Here is a 20179-nt window from a genome sequence, read left to right on the forward strand (position 1 = left end):
TCCTGTCTGTGTCTTAGGTGATGACCTTTGACATAATCTAAGTGTACAGAGAGACTATAGACAACAACAATTGTATTATACTCAACCACCATACCGATTAGACAACATTTCATTGTATTAATTAAAAGAAGTTACATAGTGCTGCTTTAAACTGATTTTGATGCTATGGCCTAACTCATTTTCACTGATAAAGGAGTGGCATAATTTATAACCAATAACAATGGTTTGCAAATATGTTTAAGGAAGTTATCTTTTTATGTTTCTGCCCTTCAAGGTGGTGTGATTTTTGTTAAAGTATGATGAATATAAAGCTGAATGAAGCTGATAAAGTGGTTGTGAAGATGGTGTATTGGAAAAGGTGGTGTCTGGAGGGGTTGTCATGTAGCGGTACAGGCAGGCTACTGGACTTTTGTCTTATTTCCACACACTATAATGTAAATTAATGACACACAAAGTTGAAAATGAGTGGTATATGGCATATGGGTATGCATCATTTAATGCCACTCAGGATCAGCACCATGGACAGACTTGAGTGGCAGACTGAGTGACTCCTCATGACTCCTACTGACTCTGTTTTTGAGCGGTGGTCACACCGTCTCCATAGCGTGGCCGTGTGTGTAGGTATGTATGTTTGTTTGTTTGTATGTACTAGCCCTTACCCGTTCAAAGATATGAGCTCCGAAATGATGTGCAGTGTGTGGGTTATGGGATGTGCACTGTGCATACAGTATATGAGGGATGGAAAGTAACTTTAATTGGTGCTTGCATGATAATATGTAGGAGCATCAATGTAAGAAATACCCGTTTATGAGGGATGGAAAGTGACTTTAACTGGTGCTTGCATGCTAATATGTAGGAGCATCAATGTAAGAAATACCCGTTCCATTTAACGGCTACAGAGATACTGTGTACCGATCTGCATGATTTTGGACAACATCTGTAACAGGGGCAGACAACCCCCCCCCCCCCCCCCCCCCGTGTGTGTGTGTGTGTGTGTGTGTGTGTGTGTGTGGGTTTGTGTGTGATTGTGCATGGCCTGAACAACAGCGCCCCTCCCTTAACATGTGTGGTCACAAAAGGTACTGTAGGCTAAATAGATATAGATACACCATAAAAATGCTATTATACAGCATACGATTTGTGAAAGTGACAAACGGGCTTCACAGTTATGTCAGGTGTGTTCATATGCTGATGGTGATGCGATTTCAGATCAATTGCTCCAGCCACCGAGGAGAAACGCTGTTTCATACAGACAGACAGACACTCACTCACTCACTCAGACAGACATTCGCAAAATTATAGTATAGATGTGGGTTTGTATGTGGGTCTGTATGTAGCCTGTGGTGTAGTACCTTTTCTGGCCACACATGTTAAGGGAGGGGCGCTGTTTTCAGGCCAGGCCAGACCAGGCACACACACGCACACACACACACACAGGGGGGAAGGAGGGGGGGGGGGGGGGGGTTGGTGGGTAAACCACCGCTCAGTTCACACGGGTGTGATTTTTTGTTCTCGTATAGGCGTTCCCGCATAACTTCTGGGTACGATGATGTCAAGCGCATACCCTCTATTCCCCTTTAAGCTCACCTTTCTTCTACCTTTGCCCTTGATAGCAGAGACAATGAACCAGATGGTGATGGATGCTGTGAGGATGGAATGATGATAGTTGTGTGTACGCAGGCTACTGACATCATTTTCTGCCGTTGGTTGAATTTCTTCAGCTGTCGCAGGTATAGAACATCCTACTGGGCCCTTTTGGTGATGGAGGTGTGATGTTCTCCTCCCATTTGAGTTCCTGTGATGTTATTGTCCCAACAAAATAACACCACAGCAACTCAAGTCTTGAACCCCTCCCTGGTGTTAAATGGGAGCCCCTACAACAGGGGCCTGACACATTCACACCCACCATTCTTGACAGCCTATATGTTGAGCAGCTCCATGTTGGCATGTTCCAGTGGGCCAGGTCAACCTCACATCTGTAGGCAGAATTGATTTATAAGTGGATGCTTTTCAATTGTAGGTCGTTCCATTCAAGTTTTTATTTATTTAGGCAACTTTGAGCAATACCAGAGCAGACCAGAAATATGTGCACATTCTGGCGTTGTATGGGCTATACCTATTTCAATCTCACCTGCTCATCTGTGCATGGATACTTATAGCGCAATGGGATATATATTTGACTTTGATAAATTAAATTGACACTTTTTATATGATTGGTCTTTTTTTTGGCATTGGGTCTTTTTTTCTGGCTTGTTCACAGAGAAGTTGCAATGTATGATTACTTGTTACACATGTGTCAGCACAGCAGCTCGGCTCAGTTGGTGGATGGATGGATTGAACAGAGTGTTGGGTCCTAAAGGTTAATTTCTTCATGCAGAACTACTGAGTGCCGCTTTTTATTCTAACCAATTTGCATTAGCAGTGGTCTGCATATTTTCAATAATACAGAATTAAATTGCAAGGATGCAGAGGTATGCAGAATTGTCCATCAAGGCGCTACATGCCCTCAGTGGTTTAAAGTATTAAGTACATTTAGGCTACTTCTACAACTTTGAGGTATTTGTACTTTATTTGAGTATTTCCAATTTCTAATACTTTACTTCTACTCCACTACAACTAGGAGCCAAATATTGTAGCATACTACTTTTACTCCACTAGATTTATTTGAAAACGTTTAAATAGTTACTAGTTAAGCCTACTTTGTAGATTGATTATTACAACATAACATACAGTAACCACTTCAACCCTATATAGATTTGAAAATAGCAGATCTATAAGCCCACAATGTGAGCTTTTTATACACTTGAAAACCTGAAATGAGACATTCTGCACAATGAATACTTTTACTTTTGGTATTTTGATTGATTGATTGATTGAAGAGTTTATTAGAAGTTTGCATAGGAAAAAGTACAGTCACGGTCAACTAAAAGGAGATCCTAGTCTTTTCGGCTTATTTACACAGGAACCAGTTATATGAGATACTTCAATGGTTTCCAGTGGAAATAAGCTTAGTCTTTTCATGGATCTCCTTTTAGTAGACCTTGTACCAGTGAACTGTACCGTCATGAAACTGTACCTTTTCCTATGCAAACTTCTAATAAAGTCTTCAATCAATCAAAAAACCACTTTATGCTATGTATCTCATTAGGGAATTGTCAGTAAGTGACAGTAACAAAAGTACTTTAAGTACAGTTTGATGCCAATACTTTTATAGTTAGGTCTACATTTTGAATTCCTGACTTACACTTTCACTGTGTATTTTTTCTACATTGCGGTTTTGATACTTTTACTTGAGTACTTGTTCCAGCACTGATGCAGAGGTATGCAGAATGATCCATCAAGAGGCGCATGCATGCCTTGCACGCACGTGACGTCACCAATGCTGTTGTGAGCAGCAGGGCATCACAGTCACCACCACTAGTAACTAGCTAGCTTAACGTTAGCCAGCTATGATCGCCCTCTGCAGACATTTCATCTGGGCAATCAAGACAATCGCAGCGAATGATCTAACGGACGGTGAAAATGGACACTCGCAGTAGCTGCATGTTTTGGAATTTATACGCCCCACGTGATTGCAATGGCGCAACCAAGTAAGGTAAGTTGGGTCGGAGGTTAGCTTAGCTTTGCTAACTGCAGCCACACAGCGCCGCATTGAGCATCATCACCCTCATCTCAGCATCAGTTCTCCTACAGACGACTTGTCCACGATACAGTCTGCTAATAACAGTCCACTTATGACACGTTCATTGACTTGTCAACCAATATACTGGATCTCTGAATGCTGGCATGCATAAACTCTGTAACAAAACAAGAAAAAAACACAATATAGCCATAGCGGTCTGCCTACCCTTGATCAAGTGCTAATAATAGCGTTGATCAAGAATTCCTGCTGCAGGACTGATACTTGGCACACAATGATCATTAAGCACTCCAAGTGATATGCCTCAACTTTTCACATGAGTTAATATTTGTTTTAAATATCATCCTGATCTGGCTTCTAGAGCTATTTTGCTTCTGTGTGCCTTATGATGACTGAGGTTTGTTATATTGGTGATAGAGGCTACCACATTGTATACAAATCGCAATCAAATGCATGTTTGTGCAATAATGCAAAGTAATACAGCAATATTATTTATACAATATTAGGAATAAAACAATTGTTGTGTCAGTGGTTATATTGTCATCATATATAAAAACAAAAAACATAACCTATTCATATAATATAACTGTACATTTTCACATATACTAATGGTTTTCTGTGCTTTGCGTTACATAGTTATGCCTAACCATGTAATAACCAGAGTTGATCAAATTAGTTTGGTACATCAGTGATTCTCAAAGTGGATTCTAGGGACTCTGTGGGTTCTTTTAGAGGGGTCTAAATTGACCCATACAAGTCTGTAACTCTAACAGTATACAAATGTAACGGGTCCATTTGGTTCCATTTGTGCACTGTCAGAGTAAAGGGTAGACCTTGAAATGTGAAAGTTTGAGAAACACTGTGGTACATTATGCAGGGTTTTTAAACTGTACTTTTGTCTTGTTTCAGTGAGAGGCCTGCATCACTGATGCCAGGTGCAGGCTCTAGTTGGGAGCACTTAAAGCACTCAGGATGAGTGGGGCTGCCGAGCAGACGGACATCCTGACAGTGGCAGATGTGGTCAGGGAGAGATGGAAAGTGGTAAGTAAAAGCTAGGTTCAAAGAAACTCATACATTCGGCCAGGGCAGGAACGCTGGCCTAGCGGTCCAGTAAGCCCGGCAGTGCATCATGGGTTCGAGTTCCGTTCCCAACGATCTTTACCACATACAGGGGCGTCACAAGGGGGGCGGGGAGTGGGACTGAGTTACTAGGGCCCAAGGTAGAGGGGGCCCTAGTAACTTTAGCTATTGAAAAATAGCAGATATACAAGCTCACAGCGCGCTGCGAGCTTGCAGATCTGCTATTTTTAAAAAGTCGTGAAAATGTGTGCAAATCTTTGAATATACATGTATTTTTTTTTAAGCGAACATTTGTAATTCAAATTTTGCTTCTGGGGGTCCCTGGAACTAAATATTTTGAGATGGGGGTCCATGGCCAAATACATATCATCTTGGGGGTCCTTGACATGAAAAGGTTTGAGCACCACTGACATGGAAACATAGGTTTCTTTCACACATTTTCACAATTTTTCAAAAATAGCAGATTTACAAGCTTGCAGCGTGGCACTCGGTGCCGCGCTGTGAGCTTGTATATCTGCTATTTTTCAATAGTTAACATTCATGGGGGGCCCGCAGTGAATCCTTGTACCCAGGGCCCAGAATTTGGTGTGACGCCCCTGACCGCATCTCTGTTTCCTGTCCATCTCATCTACACCTATGAATAAAGGCAGAAAAAGCCCCACCAAAATATAAAGAAATAGATATTTTAACATGAACTTAAAACATGGATTCGACAAAGTCCAAAGCTTAATAGCTTAATTTATGCTTAGCCTGTGCTTATGACTGTGTTGCTAGACAAAAATGACATTTATCGACTTGCGTCATCGATTTTAGTCATACTGTGTTTGTGGAGTAACTCGTGGTGCAACAAGATATGAATTACCGTAACCGCAAGGAGGAGCGCCCCCCCAAAAATACACTCAAGGTTTTTCTTCAAGATCAGATGACCCCTTCCCATTTATTCCTCCTGCTCCTCTTGTGTTTCTGCAGGTGAAGAAGATAGGCGGGGGTGGGTTCGGTGAGATCTACGAGGTTTTAGACCAGCTAAGCCAAGCCAATGTGGCCTTAAAGGTAGAGTCTGCCCAGCAACCCAAACAGGTCCTGAAGATGGAGGTAGCTGTCATTAAGAAACTCCAGGGTGAGTATAGTGTCTGTAATCTGTAAAGGGCATTGAAATTTACAGAGCGCTACTGATAAATCATCATATCCTTTTGGGAATTGGCACGTCTTCTTTTTGCCTTTTTCTTGAAGAATCTAAACTGACCTTGTACAAATAAAATAATATGGTTTTGACTTATTTTATTCAGGTTTTGTGTAATCTGGGATGCATGGATATATGGTTGATTGCAAACAGGATATTAATTTTACATAGAACAGGGGTCTTCAGCGTTTTCAGGCCAAGGACCCCTTAGCTGAGAGAGAGAGAAAGCAGGAACCCCAATACGTATTGTATAAAATTGTGTTGCAGATCGAACGTTTTCATAGATTTCTGAGACAGCTTAGATTTGTTTGACAGAAATATCATTGGTGTAGGTTGTTGGTTTAATGTGTATTTTTTTGACATTGAACGACTTGAACCGTCAATACTTAGTCTGCTTTTTTTTCTTCACTCTACAACAAAACTCTCTGCCAAGAATAGCAGATCTAGCTTGTAGATCGGCTATTCTTGGATAATGTTCCACACAGAATAGGGATGCTATGGTTCAAGTGGTTAGTGTAGAAAAAATAAAGTTCTTATCGCACAAAGATTTGGAGGACCCCCTGTAGTAACTCTGAGGACCCCCTAGGGGCCCCGGACCCCCTGTTGAAGACCCCTGACATAGAATAATATATGTTCTCCTCTCCCACAAACTGCAAACTACTTATTCAGAGTATTCAAGAAGCAGTCATCACAGCTTGTCTTACATCTCTTCTTTAGGTAAAGACCACGTGTGCCGTTTTGTGGGATGTGGCCGAAATGATCGCTTCAATTATGTAGTCATGGAACTCCAGGTAGGCTCTCTGTCAAGGTACTATTCATCTCCTTTTTTATGTATTTATCACATATCGTTTTATGTCAATGATTGCAATGTTAACACTGTTTTCCACATATGTAGGGGAGGAATCTAGCAGATTTACGCAGAACCATGACCCGTGGCACCTTTTCTACCTCCACCACGCTGAGGCTTGGTAGACAGATTCTGGAGGCCATTGAAAGTATCCATTCTGTTGGCTTCCTGCATCGTGACATCAAACCTGTAAGTTGGCCTGCTGTTTGGAATCAGAATAACGGAAGGAAATGGGCACAGGCAGAGAATGACTTTGCTTAAATTTGATGAAAGTAAAAAAAGATGAGATGCAGTAACTCTTATGCCTACTATATTGACTAATTTCTACTTAGTGTAGTTGTACGACGTGCCACTAATTGAAAAGAACAGACTTTCAATCTGCATACATTTGTGTCTTTAAATCTTCCAGTCTAACTTTGCCATGGGCCGACTAGCCAGCACATGCAGATGCTGCTATATGCTTGATTTTGGCCTGGCCCGTCAGTTCACCAACTCCAGCCAGGAAGTCCGTCCAGTAAGTATTTGGGATTGTTTACTGTTTTGGGTACATCTTAGTCCCTTGACACAAACAGCTCCTTTATCTTTGTCAATAGCTTTTTTGTTTTGTTAAAGCAGCATGGTTATTTTTCTTTGGCTCAAAATGTCCCTCTTCCCTCTTAGCCTCGTCCTGTGGCAGGATTCAGAGGCACTGTGAGATATGCTTCTGTCAATGCACATAAGAATAAGGTGAGATTAATTTGGACCCAATCAATATGCTGCTTTGCGGTCTTTATAATTGTGCCATCTCATCCCTGTTCCCAATTGTAACACTTTAGCGCTACTCATGCTGGTGTGTCTGAATCCGCAGGAAATGGGTCGACATGATGACCTCTGGTCTCTCTTTTACATGCTGGTTGAGTTCATGGTTGGACAGCTTCCCTGGAGGAAGGTTAAAGACAAAGTATGTATAGTTCTATGGCTTCATCATCTTAAAAGGTAGAGAGTCACAGTGTGTGTGTCTGATAAAATGTTCTGTTTTTCTTCTTCGTCGTCTTAGGAGCAGGTAGGAAATCTCAAGGAGACATATGACCATCGACTTATGCTTAAACACCTTCCCTCCGAGTTCAGTCACTTCTTGGATCACATCTTGACTTTGGACTACTTCACTAAACCGGACTATCAGGTAGACCATCAATTTGATCCCTCACCGCATGTACCTTCTTTGTGTCGTCGTCGCCCTCTCCCGTCCCCACATTAATGCAGGTGTTTTGGCTTCTCGGCAGCTCCTGATGACAGTGTTTGAAAATGCTATGAAGAGCCACAATGTGTTGGAGAACGACCCATATGACTGGGAGAAATGCGGCACAGATGATATGCTGACCATCAGTGGCTCAGCGACCACTGCTCAGCAGCTGACCCGCCTAACACCAGCCTGCATGGGGTAACTGACTGTAGCTATAAGCAGCTCTGTGATGTCAGCTACATGTATGATGTTTTCCCTATTAAGGAGAAGTCTATTGTTCCTAATGTCAAAACAAACATAAATTAGTTCTAGCAAGGAAGGAACCATTGCTATTTTTTTAAAGGACCATTCCAGTTGTCTGCCATGTTTAGCCTCACCATAAAGTATACGTTACTAAACATTACTTCCGATCATCTTCCAAAACATATTTGGTCTGCTTGTTTTTTAATGCACTTAAGTGTGGGTTGATTTCACAAGTCTACTGTTGATGAAAATAGTCCCATTGATTTATGAATTACATTTTATGTGTTTATTAACAACACAGTTTTGCTAAGATAACATTTACTTACAGGTAATTATTCAGGTACAAGTTCGGTTGAGTGTTAATGACCTTGTACAAAATGTAACTGAACACACAGCATCCATGACCTCTAAAAAAATAAGCAGTTAAAGACATTTCTGTTTATGTACAAGCCTTTTCCATCTCCATTTGTTTTTGCCATGGTCAAAGTTCAATCTGCTTTACTAGATCCAAGTACAGTACATGTCTTTTTTTAATATATAATTGCACTGGCTGAGATCCTTGAGAAATGGGTGCTCTAGTTTGCATGTGCAGAGTAGCAGACAAAGTGACCTTCCCACCTCCCCCTCTAGAGACGGGTTTTATGGTTCTTTGAAGTGAGCCAGATCTCTGGGATCCGTTCCTTTCAAAGAGCCGTTCAAAAGAATGGCTCTTTTAGTTACTAGTTACTTTGTAGATTTTGATTCTAATTACAAATCACTTCAACCCTATATACATTTCGTCCATTTGAAAATAGCCGATCTACAAGCTCACAATGCGTCACGTTGCGACGCATTGTTAGCTTGTAGATCTGCTATTTTCAAAAGATTTTTCTACATTTTATTAATTGGAAAACTTGTGAAACAGGATATTGTGCATAATGAGTAGCCTACTTTCTACTATTGGTACTTTAAGTACATTTTGATACTTTTGTGCTTTTACTCTAGCCGTAGGCCTACCTTTTAACTCACTTACTGCCAATTAAAAATGCCCTCGAGTGGCATTAGTGCCAGCCCTCTCCATAGACTTCCATGTAATTTGTAGTGCACAGATCATGCACACCCATGCACAGATCATGCACCATGTTTGTGCAGGCTGTTCACAGCTTTCAAACAAAAAAAAAAGATTGGAAATCCGTTCAGGCATTCTTGAGATAATAGCCATTATGTTTTCCTAAAATGTAAACAAAGATGGCTGCCATGTTTGATAGATGGGGTTGCTATGGGGGTTAAACATGCAATTTCGCGATTTCTATCATGCCTACTACATTTTTTGGGGTCCAAAAATTTTTTTTGAAAAAAAATTTTTTTTTTGTTTTTTTTCTAAGTAAAAGTCGCCCAAAGTCGCTTGGCAGGGAAGCCCATAGTGAGAAAGTTGCTCTAAAAGTCGCCTGGCACTGTATGAGTTAATTCCAAACTTCAACTTGTGGCGGAGTTTTTCTACATTGCTGTATTGATACTTTTACATAAGTAAAGAATGTTTGTACCTTTTCCACAACTGTTCATTTAGAAAGGAACGGCTCCCAAATGCGAACCGGATCCCATCGTTCATTTCAAAGAGCCGTTCAAAAGACTCAATTCGTTCGAATGTCCCATCTCTATCCCCCTCTAATGTTTCTCTTCCTCCTCTTCCTCCAGCATGGCCAACGCCTCGGTGCTGCCAGGTGAGCTGCAGCGGGAGAACACAGAGGACGTCCTGCAAGGAGAGCGCCTTAGCGACGCCGACAACTGTCCCCCCATCCCCACACCCACAACGCCAGGGGCCGACGTATGGGAGGAGATGGACCGCAACCGTAACCAGAAGCAGCTGGCCGTCAGGAAGGTAGGTAGGGGGGATCTGTAGGCGTTTGAAGACATTCTTATTTATCACACTTTCTGTGCAAGAGGTCTTAACTCTTAATCGCCCCCTCCAGCCAATTTCTCCCTTTTTGCCCTCATTCTCCTTCACCAAACCATCTTTCTCTGGCTTGAAATTTAGTCAATCCACAAAGGTGTTGTAAAGTGTACTTGCAAATGTTTCCACAAACACATTGGCATTCATCCTTTCTTTTGTTTGTTAAATGTAGGAAGGTATTATGCTGACCTGGCTTCTATGTAGAATTTACTTGTCGATAATCAGGCTTCAGATTAACCATATCAATCTTTTTGCTGTTTTATCAGCATTACTCATTTCTTGCCATGCTTTTTTAATCTGTCCCCGTCACTCGATTATTTACACTTTTTTTTTAACCTGAACTATAAAACTTGAAAAGCTTATTTGCATGCTTTTTTTTATGGTGGTGAATGGTTGATGCAAATCATCATGAACGTGAACATGCTCATTCATCCAATTTCGGAACAATCAGCATTCATCGCCTAGTATGTCTAGTACAAAATTAAGGGATCTCTGCATGTTTAGTGTATTCCATGTTGGTTTTTCATAGACTCTATGAAAAAGTAAGACAATATTTTTGTGAATGAGGCCCAATGTATAGCACTACAGGTTGGCAAATACGGAGGGGGGACTTTAATGGACGTCATCTTTTCTTGTGGTGCAGAGATGCTGTAGTGGTTAATCCCTCCATTCTACACAGGTGGTGAGTGAGGACGAGCACAGTCAGAATCAGGGAAACCAGAGTCCCAACACCGGCTCTGTGCAGAGTTCTCCCAGACGGGTACGTTCCGAGACAATGTTCCTGGACCGGGCTGCTCCGTTGCTGCGCAGGATGAGACACAGTCAGAGCTTGGCGTTTGAGAAGAAGCTGGCGCCGGAACCCAAGCCCACCATCGAGCGCTTCTTGGAGGCCTAGTGAGTTCTTCTGTTTAGCATTTGTAGGCATTCGTCAATAAATGATAAATGTGGGAGTAAAACTCAACCCAAACACTCTCTCTTCTCAGCCTTAAGCAGCACCCCGTCCTCTCCCAGGTGGGGGAGAAATCCCTTCCTGAGAGGCGACCCGGCGAGCAGACACCCACCCGCGATGAAGAACACACAGCCGCACCCACCCCTGACCAGGAGGACGGCGCGGCAAGTAGCGGCTTTGTGGCCGTGAACCTCAGTCCGGTGCCACGGGAGGGAGACTCCCAAGAATGGGTGATGCTGGAGTTGGAGCCAGGCTGCAGCTCTGGAGCCACCAAGCCCCCGGCAGGAACCCCTTGTCAGGACAAGGCAGACGCTGGGGTCCACTCCTCTGAACCCGAGAACGGCCAACCCACGTCTGTCCCCAGCAGCCCTGTTCTGTCACACTCACACATGGCCATGCCCGGCACATGGCTACTGGGACACAGGAGGCTACCAGGGATACTGGGACAGATGCCCTCAGTCCTTCAAATGAGCAGAATGGAACAGGTAAGGAGGACTGCCATGTTGTTGAATGTGGAACTGAAACACACACATAAAGTAAAAGAGTTCTGTTCTGTGAACCCTGGCATCCCAATTTTCATTATAGTCGAAAAAACAAAAAAACAACATTGGAAAATAAGGACCTAATTGCGATGGCACAACAGAATGTTCAAAGGATGTACATAAGACAAGACACATATGACAAAATTACAGTTTAATATACTGCGTCTACAGTATATTTTAGGTAACATGTCATTAGGTCGAACATCCTTTAGATCGACCACCAAACTCTAACCCAAACCCTAATCCTAACCTCAGTAAAACTAGGCTTAACCCTAAACTTAACCTCAGTAACCGTGTCGCGGGTGATTATCTAACCTGCTGCTGACGCTCGCGGGTGATTCTAAAACGGCTAGTTCCATTCCTTGATTTTGATTGGCTGGTTGCCATGGTATACCTGAGACTGTAACCCACACCTTGAATCAGTTTATATCAAAGCCAGGTGCGTTATTTCCACTGTGCCGTGAGGCTGAACTAGAGAAGCGAGCGGTTGATTTCCTCTCAAATCCTGCCGTGCGGGTGCTTCTAAGCACCGCCCACATGCATAGGACAGTGAATGAATGGCTCCGGGCGGGGCTTGTAAAGGCAACAAGTGCCCTCTATTCTCCAGGCACCACTCGGCTGTTTAGCTTAGGTTGCTATGCTAGCGTTTTTGATGTTTTGTTCACCCACATAGCAGCTAAATCTGGATGAAAATAAACATGTGTATGGATGGATCGAATATGGTTCTTAACATGAGACTGATCTAACACAAGTGTTGTTTCCCTATTTTTTTGGCAAAAAGAATGACGTGACTTTGTGTAAACACACACTGCCTTCCGTAAGTTCCATTCCTGGATGTGACTGGTAAACGCAAGGAAATGTCTCTTCCTGGTGGCGGAGAAGTGTACTTTTTTCTTTAAATAATGCAATGCTATGATTTTCATGTTGCAATTATTGTGACCGTTTTAGAAAAGCAATAAGCCACGCGAGGCTTGTGGTTACCGGGGGGAGTATACACCGGCTGAGAGGGTCGGAAACACTCGGATGCGCCTCTTGTTTCCCAACGCCTCTCAGCCGGTGTATACTCCCCCGGTAACCACTCGCCTCTTGTGGCTTATTGCTTTATTATCTAACCTGCCGACGCTGTTCGACCCAGCGGGAGTTCGGCCTATGGGGCAGTCCCCATATTTTAGATGTATTGTATTCTAAAATATACTGTATTTTAAAATACACTTCTAATTGAAGTGCTGTAATGTTACTAATGCATATAGTCTATAATACATCATATACATATAAGTCTTGGTCTTGCTTGACGTTGTAGTGCAATAGCGGATGTCAGTCGATTAGACAATGAAGAATTTGCATTAATTTTGATCATCACTTTAACTGAAGAAAATTGGTAGTTTAACATTACTGTCAACAATAAACAAAATTATAGTCCTGCTAGGATGTCCCAACAGTGTGGGGCATTACGCAGCCATTCTGTGAACTGTTATAGGTCTCTATTTTTTGCTCTGTGTTTTGCTTCCTTTGCACCAGGATAAGCTAGAGTGTCTCCTCAGACGATAGTTTTACCAAACAATCTGCAGTCTTGAATCTTACTGCAGTGCAGACGTGTTTGGTGGTCAAGTTTCAGTTGCAGTGTCGCTGACAGTGCCAGTGCAGCGTGCATTGGCACACCAGCATGCACTGATTGATCAGCTGCACCTACCTAGGGAAGATATTGCAGCTGACCCTTCATTCCATGGTCATCGCCCAATCTTTTCATTTTATCACCTGCTCATCCAAGGCAAATAAAGACGGGTACTGTATGTGATTAGTCAGAATAACGCTGTCCTCTCTCCACAGTCCTCCAGCTGTGCACCACAGTCCCCGGTGCAAGAAAGGAGCGAGGCGATACCATTAGAGCCCCCGTCCACCAAAGCAGACGAATCTCCCAAAGAAATCTTGAAGGAAGGAGAGAAGCTGGGGTTGGCTCCCAGTCCAGTGCCAAGCCTGTTCAAAGGCCATTTAGCTCACCTGACCAACGACGGAGACCCAGAGAGTGATTCTGGATTGCCTGACCGCTCCTCTGAGCCCAACCAGCAGCCTCAGGTAGACTCGGCCGGAGGTGCAGTGGAGAGCATCGGTACGGCCTCCTCCTCCCCGCCTCCACCTCTGCTCAGACACAGGGACTCTCCCTCCTCCTCCCCGAGGATCAGCCGAATCCCCGTCCCCGCTCAGTTGGACTCTCCCACCAGGGACGTCACCGTGGAAAGACGCCACCGCTGGAGCAGTCCCGTCCCCGGCTCCCCCACCCACTCGCCCTGTCCGTCCCTCTCCTGTGACAATCTGCCCAGCGCCTTGCCCAGGGACAGGCTCTTGTCGGAGCGAGGCTCCAGGTCTGACTGGCTGGGAGAAGACCCCCTCTCTCTGTCCTTCTCGTCCGGTAGCAAGAGCAAGATCCCGCGTCCCGTGAACAGCCCCTTCGCGCCCGAACAGCTGACTAGCAGGTTTCTGCCTCGACCACCCCCTGGGAAGCCACCCACACGGGCGGTTGTCGACAACAGGTATGAGTTGTGTGCTTTAGTAGCGTTGCAAATTGAATATCAAGAGTTGAGAGATTGAATGTTTTTTAATTAATTGCAGCATTGCACGTTTTGTTTTTTTCCAGACGCCGGAGGTTTAGAGTGCGCGCCAGTAGCACCAGCGACGCAGACTTCCTGGCCAGCCTGACCCAGCTGATGCAGGACCGTGGAGGCATGCTCTTCAGCCCCCCTCCTCGCCCCCGCAGCACTTCCTCTTCCCTGCAGCGCTCGCAGAGCTCCTCCCCCTCTCGCCAGGAGCCCCGCGAGGGGGGAGTGTTCCTGGCCCGTAGCCGCTCTCCGTCCAGCCTATCCGGGTCCCCCCCTCCTCGGCACGCCCACCCACAGGACAGGCCCCAGTGGGTGTCAGGACATGGCCCCAGTGCAAGGGTAGTCGGGGCCGAGGGGAAGGGATCCGGCAAAGTGAGTCGATGACTTGTAAAGATTCAAGCCCGAGTAGTGGTTTTAACTGTGTGTACAGAGGCCGTATCATGTCATATTGTAAAATCTGGAAGCATGTGTAAATATGGTATTTACTCAAGGGAATGTATTGTATGTACTGTAAAATGTATGATAAAAAAAAAATATTTATTTATTTATTTATTCATTTGTTGGACGTGTCTCTCAAAGTACTTGACGACGTGGCTTGATATCTACGGTCAAAACGGGGAGGTTTTGAAGCCTTGAGATTGCCAACGCTTACCGTATCTTCCCTTTCCCTCTTCTCTTAACACTCCATATAGGCCTATAAATTATAATGAGACCAAAAACATGATGTATTATATAATACTTGAGGGATCGGATGTAAAGCAATTGAATAAATGTAGATATGTACTATTAGGCAAGGGGGAAACAATAGTATAAATAGTATGAACTATTACATCACACTACAATTTAGTCTTAGTGTACCAACATCACTGTTAATATACAGGACCAGGGCATGCAGTCCCTCATTGACCTCATAACCATACATCAGAAAACTACTAGAAACTATGTTAAGATGATTCATTGTTTTAGCATATCCACAATGTATTAGTCTGCTTTTCTTTGCTAGAATAGATTCTGTCATGCAAAGTGTTGGAATGTAAATGCACAAACGCGTAAGTATTGTAAAAGTGCACGAATATCATTGGTTATTATCATTGCAAATGACTTTTGTTGTAAACTTTTTGTTTTTTTATTCATTTGTACAGTCTGCTAAAACAAATCTGTATTTTTAATGAACTGGTTCTGATAAAATACACTATCATGTAGACAAGCTAAATTGTGGTCCATTCTTGTTTTATGTGTTGAATTGAATATTCTCAAAATGGAGAAATGTTTCTGTTTCTAAATAGTGCATTTATATAAATAGTTAATAGTTTGTGCATTTATCTAGCGGCTTTCTCCAAAGCCACATATTCACACAACACCCATTCACACACCAACAGTGGAGGAAACTAACCCCAACAGCTCCCAATGAACAATTTGGAGCCTTGCAGTGCAAGGCTCCAAATTGTTCATTGGGAGCTGTTAGGGGGTTAAGTGTCACGCTTAAGGACACTTGCAGCCAAGAGGAGCTGGTGATTGAACTGGGAATTCTAGACCTGATATCTGATGTGTTTTATTTCATTTTAAAGTACACTGGGGCGATGTAATCAGTACCCGCTGTATCTGTTGTACCCATTAGTTCTTTGTGCAGTACTTATTGTTGCGACCGTAGTTCTGGGAATCTATTATAGCACTTGGAGGACATATTGATGACATCAGGGATCTTGTTTTATATGGCCATAAAGGGACACAGAGAAGATAAAGATATAATGTGGATTTATAGATGCATCTTCACAATTTAACTGCTGACTTCCCACTTGGCACTGCATTCCCTTGGTCCCTCTGTGATACACATGTCAAGTATGAAGTCGAGCACCTGTTGGTTCTTGAAATGTGGAGGGACACAGACACACACAGATTCTGTGCATTTATAAATAACCTATTTTATTATAGGTTCTTCTTTAAACATGTTGGTCCAAGAAATAGGGTGAGGGTTTACAATTTACACAAAATTGCATGCAGTTAAAGCTTACAGTACACATACAAAAATATCAGGTATTTCCTGCAACTACTGCACTGATCCTAATAAAATACACCATGATGTGCAACAAATAAGTGGAAAGTAATATATATCTGCTGTCGGGCAGAAAACAAGCTATGTCCAAATTTTTACTTTTCAGGAAATGGAAAAATAACCATGTTTTTAGAACAACATAATGCTGCCTCATCAAAGGTGGTATGGTGACTTTATACATTGTCAGATACATGAATGTGTCCTTACTCCTCATATTATCACTTTACCCAAATACACAAGTGGTGTTAGGACATTTTAACCATTTGTGGAGATTTTTCCCCCGTCTGACTTCGTCACTCAAACTCTAAACAAAGTTAGAATTAGGTGGTTTTGAAACTTTTGACCAACAGTTTGAGGATGGAGTTAGGAGGTTTAGTCAGAAACACCTTTTAATACTTTTCATTGGTTCAATATTTGAACCGCACACACAGATATAAAGGGTGAATTGCATTGATATAATAAAAGAAATAAAAAAGTTGAAAAATGGAGATAGCTGGTTTCTGCCCAACAGCGATGATATCCATAAAATAAAATAAAACGCTCCAAAAGCATTTATTTACCCAGAAAACAATACTGTTGTATTCTTAAAAACAAATATAAAGTGTAACAATTGTATATGGTAGAAACATAGCTCTCTACCTTCACTGTAGCGTCATTACCTAATTGTTAAACTGTCTCTTCGTGCCTACAGATCTAGTCAATCTGTGTTAAGTTTATATCTGCTATAACGTCTTAATTATTTTATTTGTTTGTAACCAGTGACATGATCAATGATCACTTTGCCAGCTCTGTGAAGAACAGTAATGTAATGTATTAACTATGGGACATGGGACAGGTCTGGAAACTCTGAAAAACCTATTGAAATTATATTTTCCATGTCCTACAACAATTGGCACAAAAACATTGAGGATAGAAAAATATGTTCCAGAGCTGCAGATGTATTTCTCTTCTTTCAATTATCCACAGAATCGATGTGATTAATGTAGTTAAAATGGTAAAATAATGAAAATGGACAAAATGAAGACAGAGAATATGTTTTATCTGTAGCATAATGTGTCCTATTTGACAGGCACACTGCAGAGTAGTGCCGTGTAGGAAATCTGATATCTCTGCCTATTGTAGCCTGGTAAACAAATGTGATTTCCGCGACCGGGGTAGTTTACCACTTTACCAGGCCTTTTACCAGCCTGGTGCGTCTGGATAGATCTAAATTCAATGTATGGACTTGAACAGCAGCAAGAATGGCCACTAACAAACCTACGCCCACTGCTTTAAAATACAATCCTGATACCATCCCATATGAGGGATCTAAAATCTTTGCATTGGTCCAGCCATGCTATTATAATTATTATTTGACTTTAAATTTCACAACGTTCATTGACTTTAGATGTTCCCAGAAGTATCGGTAGACGAAGATCTCTGATTGTCTGGCTACGCAAGAGTAACGGCTCAGATATGCATGTATACATTATGCTGAACATAATTCTGTCCAAATCCAAGTATGGAATTTTAATGTAAATGTGTAGAAACTTTTACGAGCAGTAAGCAGCACTGCCTGTCAGTTTCGATATCAGCGGCTTGATGCATTTTGAGTTGAGTTTTAAAAGAGAGGGGCAGACTGCCTGGGGTCGTCTGGCAACACACTGATGGAGTCCTCCGCCTTCCCACACAGCATGCACAGCATTGTGTACTCCTGGATAATGTAAACATTGGCTAACATGAGACAATCCAACCAATATAGAGTGAAATGTAATATTATGTGCATTGAAATACATCACAACATTATCATAATATGAGTAGTTCTAGGTAGCCGTTAGCTATATTCCATTCAATTATGACCCATTAAAAGAAGCATCCGCTGCCCTAGATCATTCCTCACCTGGTATTCATCGACAACAGAAAATGTGTACTCGTGCCTGGCGACGACATGGTCGCAGTTTTTACACACATCTGCAATGTAGAAATGACAGAATGAGCTTCATATGTGCAATGTGAAGATTTTCTGCCAAGCAGAGACACGGTTTCGTAGTGATGCAAATGGTCTTATGTCAAAACCATTTTGGTCCTATATGGCAGTGGCTCTCAAACTCGCCCAAAGTTTAATATTGACCAACTTGTTCCCACGGGAGAAATTCGGTTTCAGCTCAACCCAGATGATCACTGCCCACAAGGGGCAGACAGCAGTTTGGGGATAGGTAATCTCTCAAGACAGACTCTGATGCTACGCAAAGGAAGAGGAACAAACAGAGTGGGCGTTCCATTTTATTTGACAATGGTTAGCCAGACTGGGGGATAGGTCGGTGTCTCGCTCAAGAACACTTCGACCAGTCATATTTGACACATGGCCAGGTATGGAATCGTACCTGGCTGGTACAACTAGGGACTGTGGTTCCTCAGGCAGACTCTCTTACCATTCAGCTATGCTGGTATTCACTAGGCCAGTGGTTCTTAACCTGTGGGTCGGGACCCCCAGGGGGGTCCCCAAATTATTTTGGGTGGTCCCCAGATCATTAACTTAATGTGAAACATTGTTCTCTCACTCAACAGTAAACAAACCAACATAAAGTGTATAGAGGGTGTCTGCACATTTCTAAAATGACAATTTAAGGACTTTCTAATACCTCTAAAAGGACAAATTAAACATTGTCCAAATTGTCAAATATTAGAGGCAGAAAATTGTGAAAATAGCCGATCTACATGCTCACAATGCCTCGTAAGATCTGCTATTTTATTTTTAATAGAACTGTGTTATACAAAATGTAATGCCTTAACTCTTAGTGATACATATCTTTTGGGGGTCGTGGCCTGAAAAGGTTGAGAACCACTGCGCTAGGCCACAGACTTGGTTCCAAATTCCTTACTATCAATGATTTAACCGAGGACCCGATGGATGGAATCCCCTCAAAAACTGCTGGGGGTCCTATCCCCCCTGGACTCTACTTTGAGAACCACTGCTATCTACAAATTGAACTATTAAGACAAAATAATTCAGATTTACGGTCATATGTGACTATCTCCTCTCCATCCTCATCCTCTGTGGACTTATTACTGATCAACATGAAGTCTCTTTGATGACAGTTGGCACAGCCCAGGTAATTCATCAGGTAGGATCCATTTTCCAAACAGGTGTTCCCCTATAATAGGAGTCAATCATTTGAGAAGGACAAAGTCATGATATGTGGCACTACAGTATCCTCCTCCATTGTTTGTTTGATTGATTGAAGACTTTATTCGAAGATTGCATAGAAAAAGGTACAGTTTCATGACAGTACAGTTCACTGGTACAAGGTCAACTAAAAGGAGATCCTAGAAAGCGCTTGGCTTATTTACACAGGAAACCACTTCATCTCATAACATTGAATGACAGACGGATAGAACACAGTACTATGCAGTAGATAGTCATTAAGTCAGACTTTAGACAGTGTTGTCGTAATCTCAATTTGATATAGTTCCTTTATTACTAGCCTTGGATCAAGACTATCATCATAGATGTATTTTATTGAGCATGACTTTTACTTTCATATCGACAGGACAGTCAAAAGTGAGACTCGATAAAATACATGACAATTGAGAGATATTACTTACTTTAAGATAATAACATTATTTGTGGCAAGGATTACTTTTCGCTAAATTGTTGAATACATGTTATTACTAATGCTTACTACATACTTATTACTTACCCTGTTTGGATATTCCTTTTGTACACAGCCGTTGCACATGTTGCTTCCTTTCAGTGATCAGACGCTTCACGCATCAGCAGTTCAACCTAACCCTGGATTTATGGACAATAACAGAGAGATTAGATCATCTGAACCTCTCCAAACAAACGGTACATTTCTATTCTAGCTCCACTTCCGCATCAGACGCAGTGTGGTGCACGCATAGAGTATGGGTGCACG

At 42.4% G+C, this 20179-nt stretch overlaps 2 protein-coding genes across 2 annotated transcripts; one reads left to right on the top strand and one right to left on the bottom strand.

The window, feature by feature from the left end:
* The first annotated feature begins 3486 nt into the window (after positions 1-3486).
* Positions 3487-15263, top strand: ttbk2b (tau tubulin kinase 2b). The gene is made up of 15 exons (XM_080744002.1): positions 3487-3595; positions 4550-4681; positions 5690-5837; positions 6618-6691; positions 6796-6936; positions 7157-7261; positions 7408-7473; positions 7595-7687; positions 7784-7909; positions 8010-8167; positions 9887-10070; positions 10822-11036; positions 11126-11576; positions 13461-14161; positions 14266-15263. Exons 2-15 carry the CDS (start codon positions 4613-4615, stop codon positions 14609-14611), a joined length of 2877 nt encoding a protein of 958 aa, XP_080600128.1. The 5' UTR covers positions 3487-3595; positions 4550-4612; the 3' UTR covers positions 14612-15263.
* Positions 15264-16651: 1388 nt separating this feature from the next.
* churc1 (churchill domain containing 1) lies at positions 16652-20131 on the bottom strand. Its single transcript, XM_080744370.1, has 4 exons — positions 19961-20131; positions 19279-19414; positions 18160-18230; positions 16652-17973 (listed from the first exon to the last, which is right to left on the bottom strand). Exons 1-4 carry the CDS (start codon positions 19997-19999, stop codon positions 17881-17883), a joined length of 339 nt encoding a protein of 112 aa, XP_080600496.1. The 5' UTR covers positions 20000-20131; the 3' UTR covers positions 16652-17880.
* Between the last annotated feature and the right edge of the window lie 48 nt (positions 20132-20179).

This window comes from Nannobrachium achirus (genome assembly GCF_963921795.1).
Source record: "Nannobrachium achirus genome assembly, chromosome: 16".
Classification (NCBI taxonomy): Eukaryota; Metazoa; Chordata; class Actinopteri; order Myctophiformes; family Myctophidae; genus Nannobrachium; species Nannobrachium achirus.

Bases quoted from the DNA above. Each gene is read 5' to 3' on its own strand.
- ttbk2b (XM_080744002.1), top strand. From the start codon at position 4,613: ATGAGTGGGGCTGCCGAGCAGACGGACATCCTGACAGTGGCAGATGTG. The intron at 11,037-11,125 runs GTGAGTTCTTCT...CTCTCTTCTCAG, and splicing joins GAGCGCTTCTTGGAGGCCTA to CCTTAAGCAGCACCCCGTCC. The intron at 14,162-14,265 runs GTATGAGTTGTG...GTTTTTTTCCAG, and splicing joins CGGGCGGTTGTCGACAACAG to ACGCCGGAGGTTTAGAGTGC.
- churc1 (XM_080744370.1), bottom strand. From the start codon at position 19,999: ATGTGCAACGGCTGTGTACAAAAGGAATATCCAAACAGG. The intron at 18,231-19,278 runs GTAAATCTGAAT...TCTACATTGCAG, and splicing joins GGAGATAGTCACATATGACC to ATGTGTGTAAAAACTGCGAC. The intron at 17,974-18,159 runs GTGAGGAATGAT...TACATTATCCAG, and splicing joins CTGTTGTCGATGAATACCAG to GAGTACACAATGCTGTGCAT.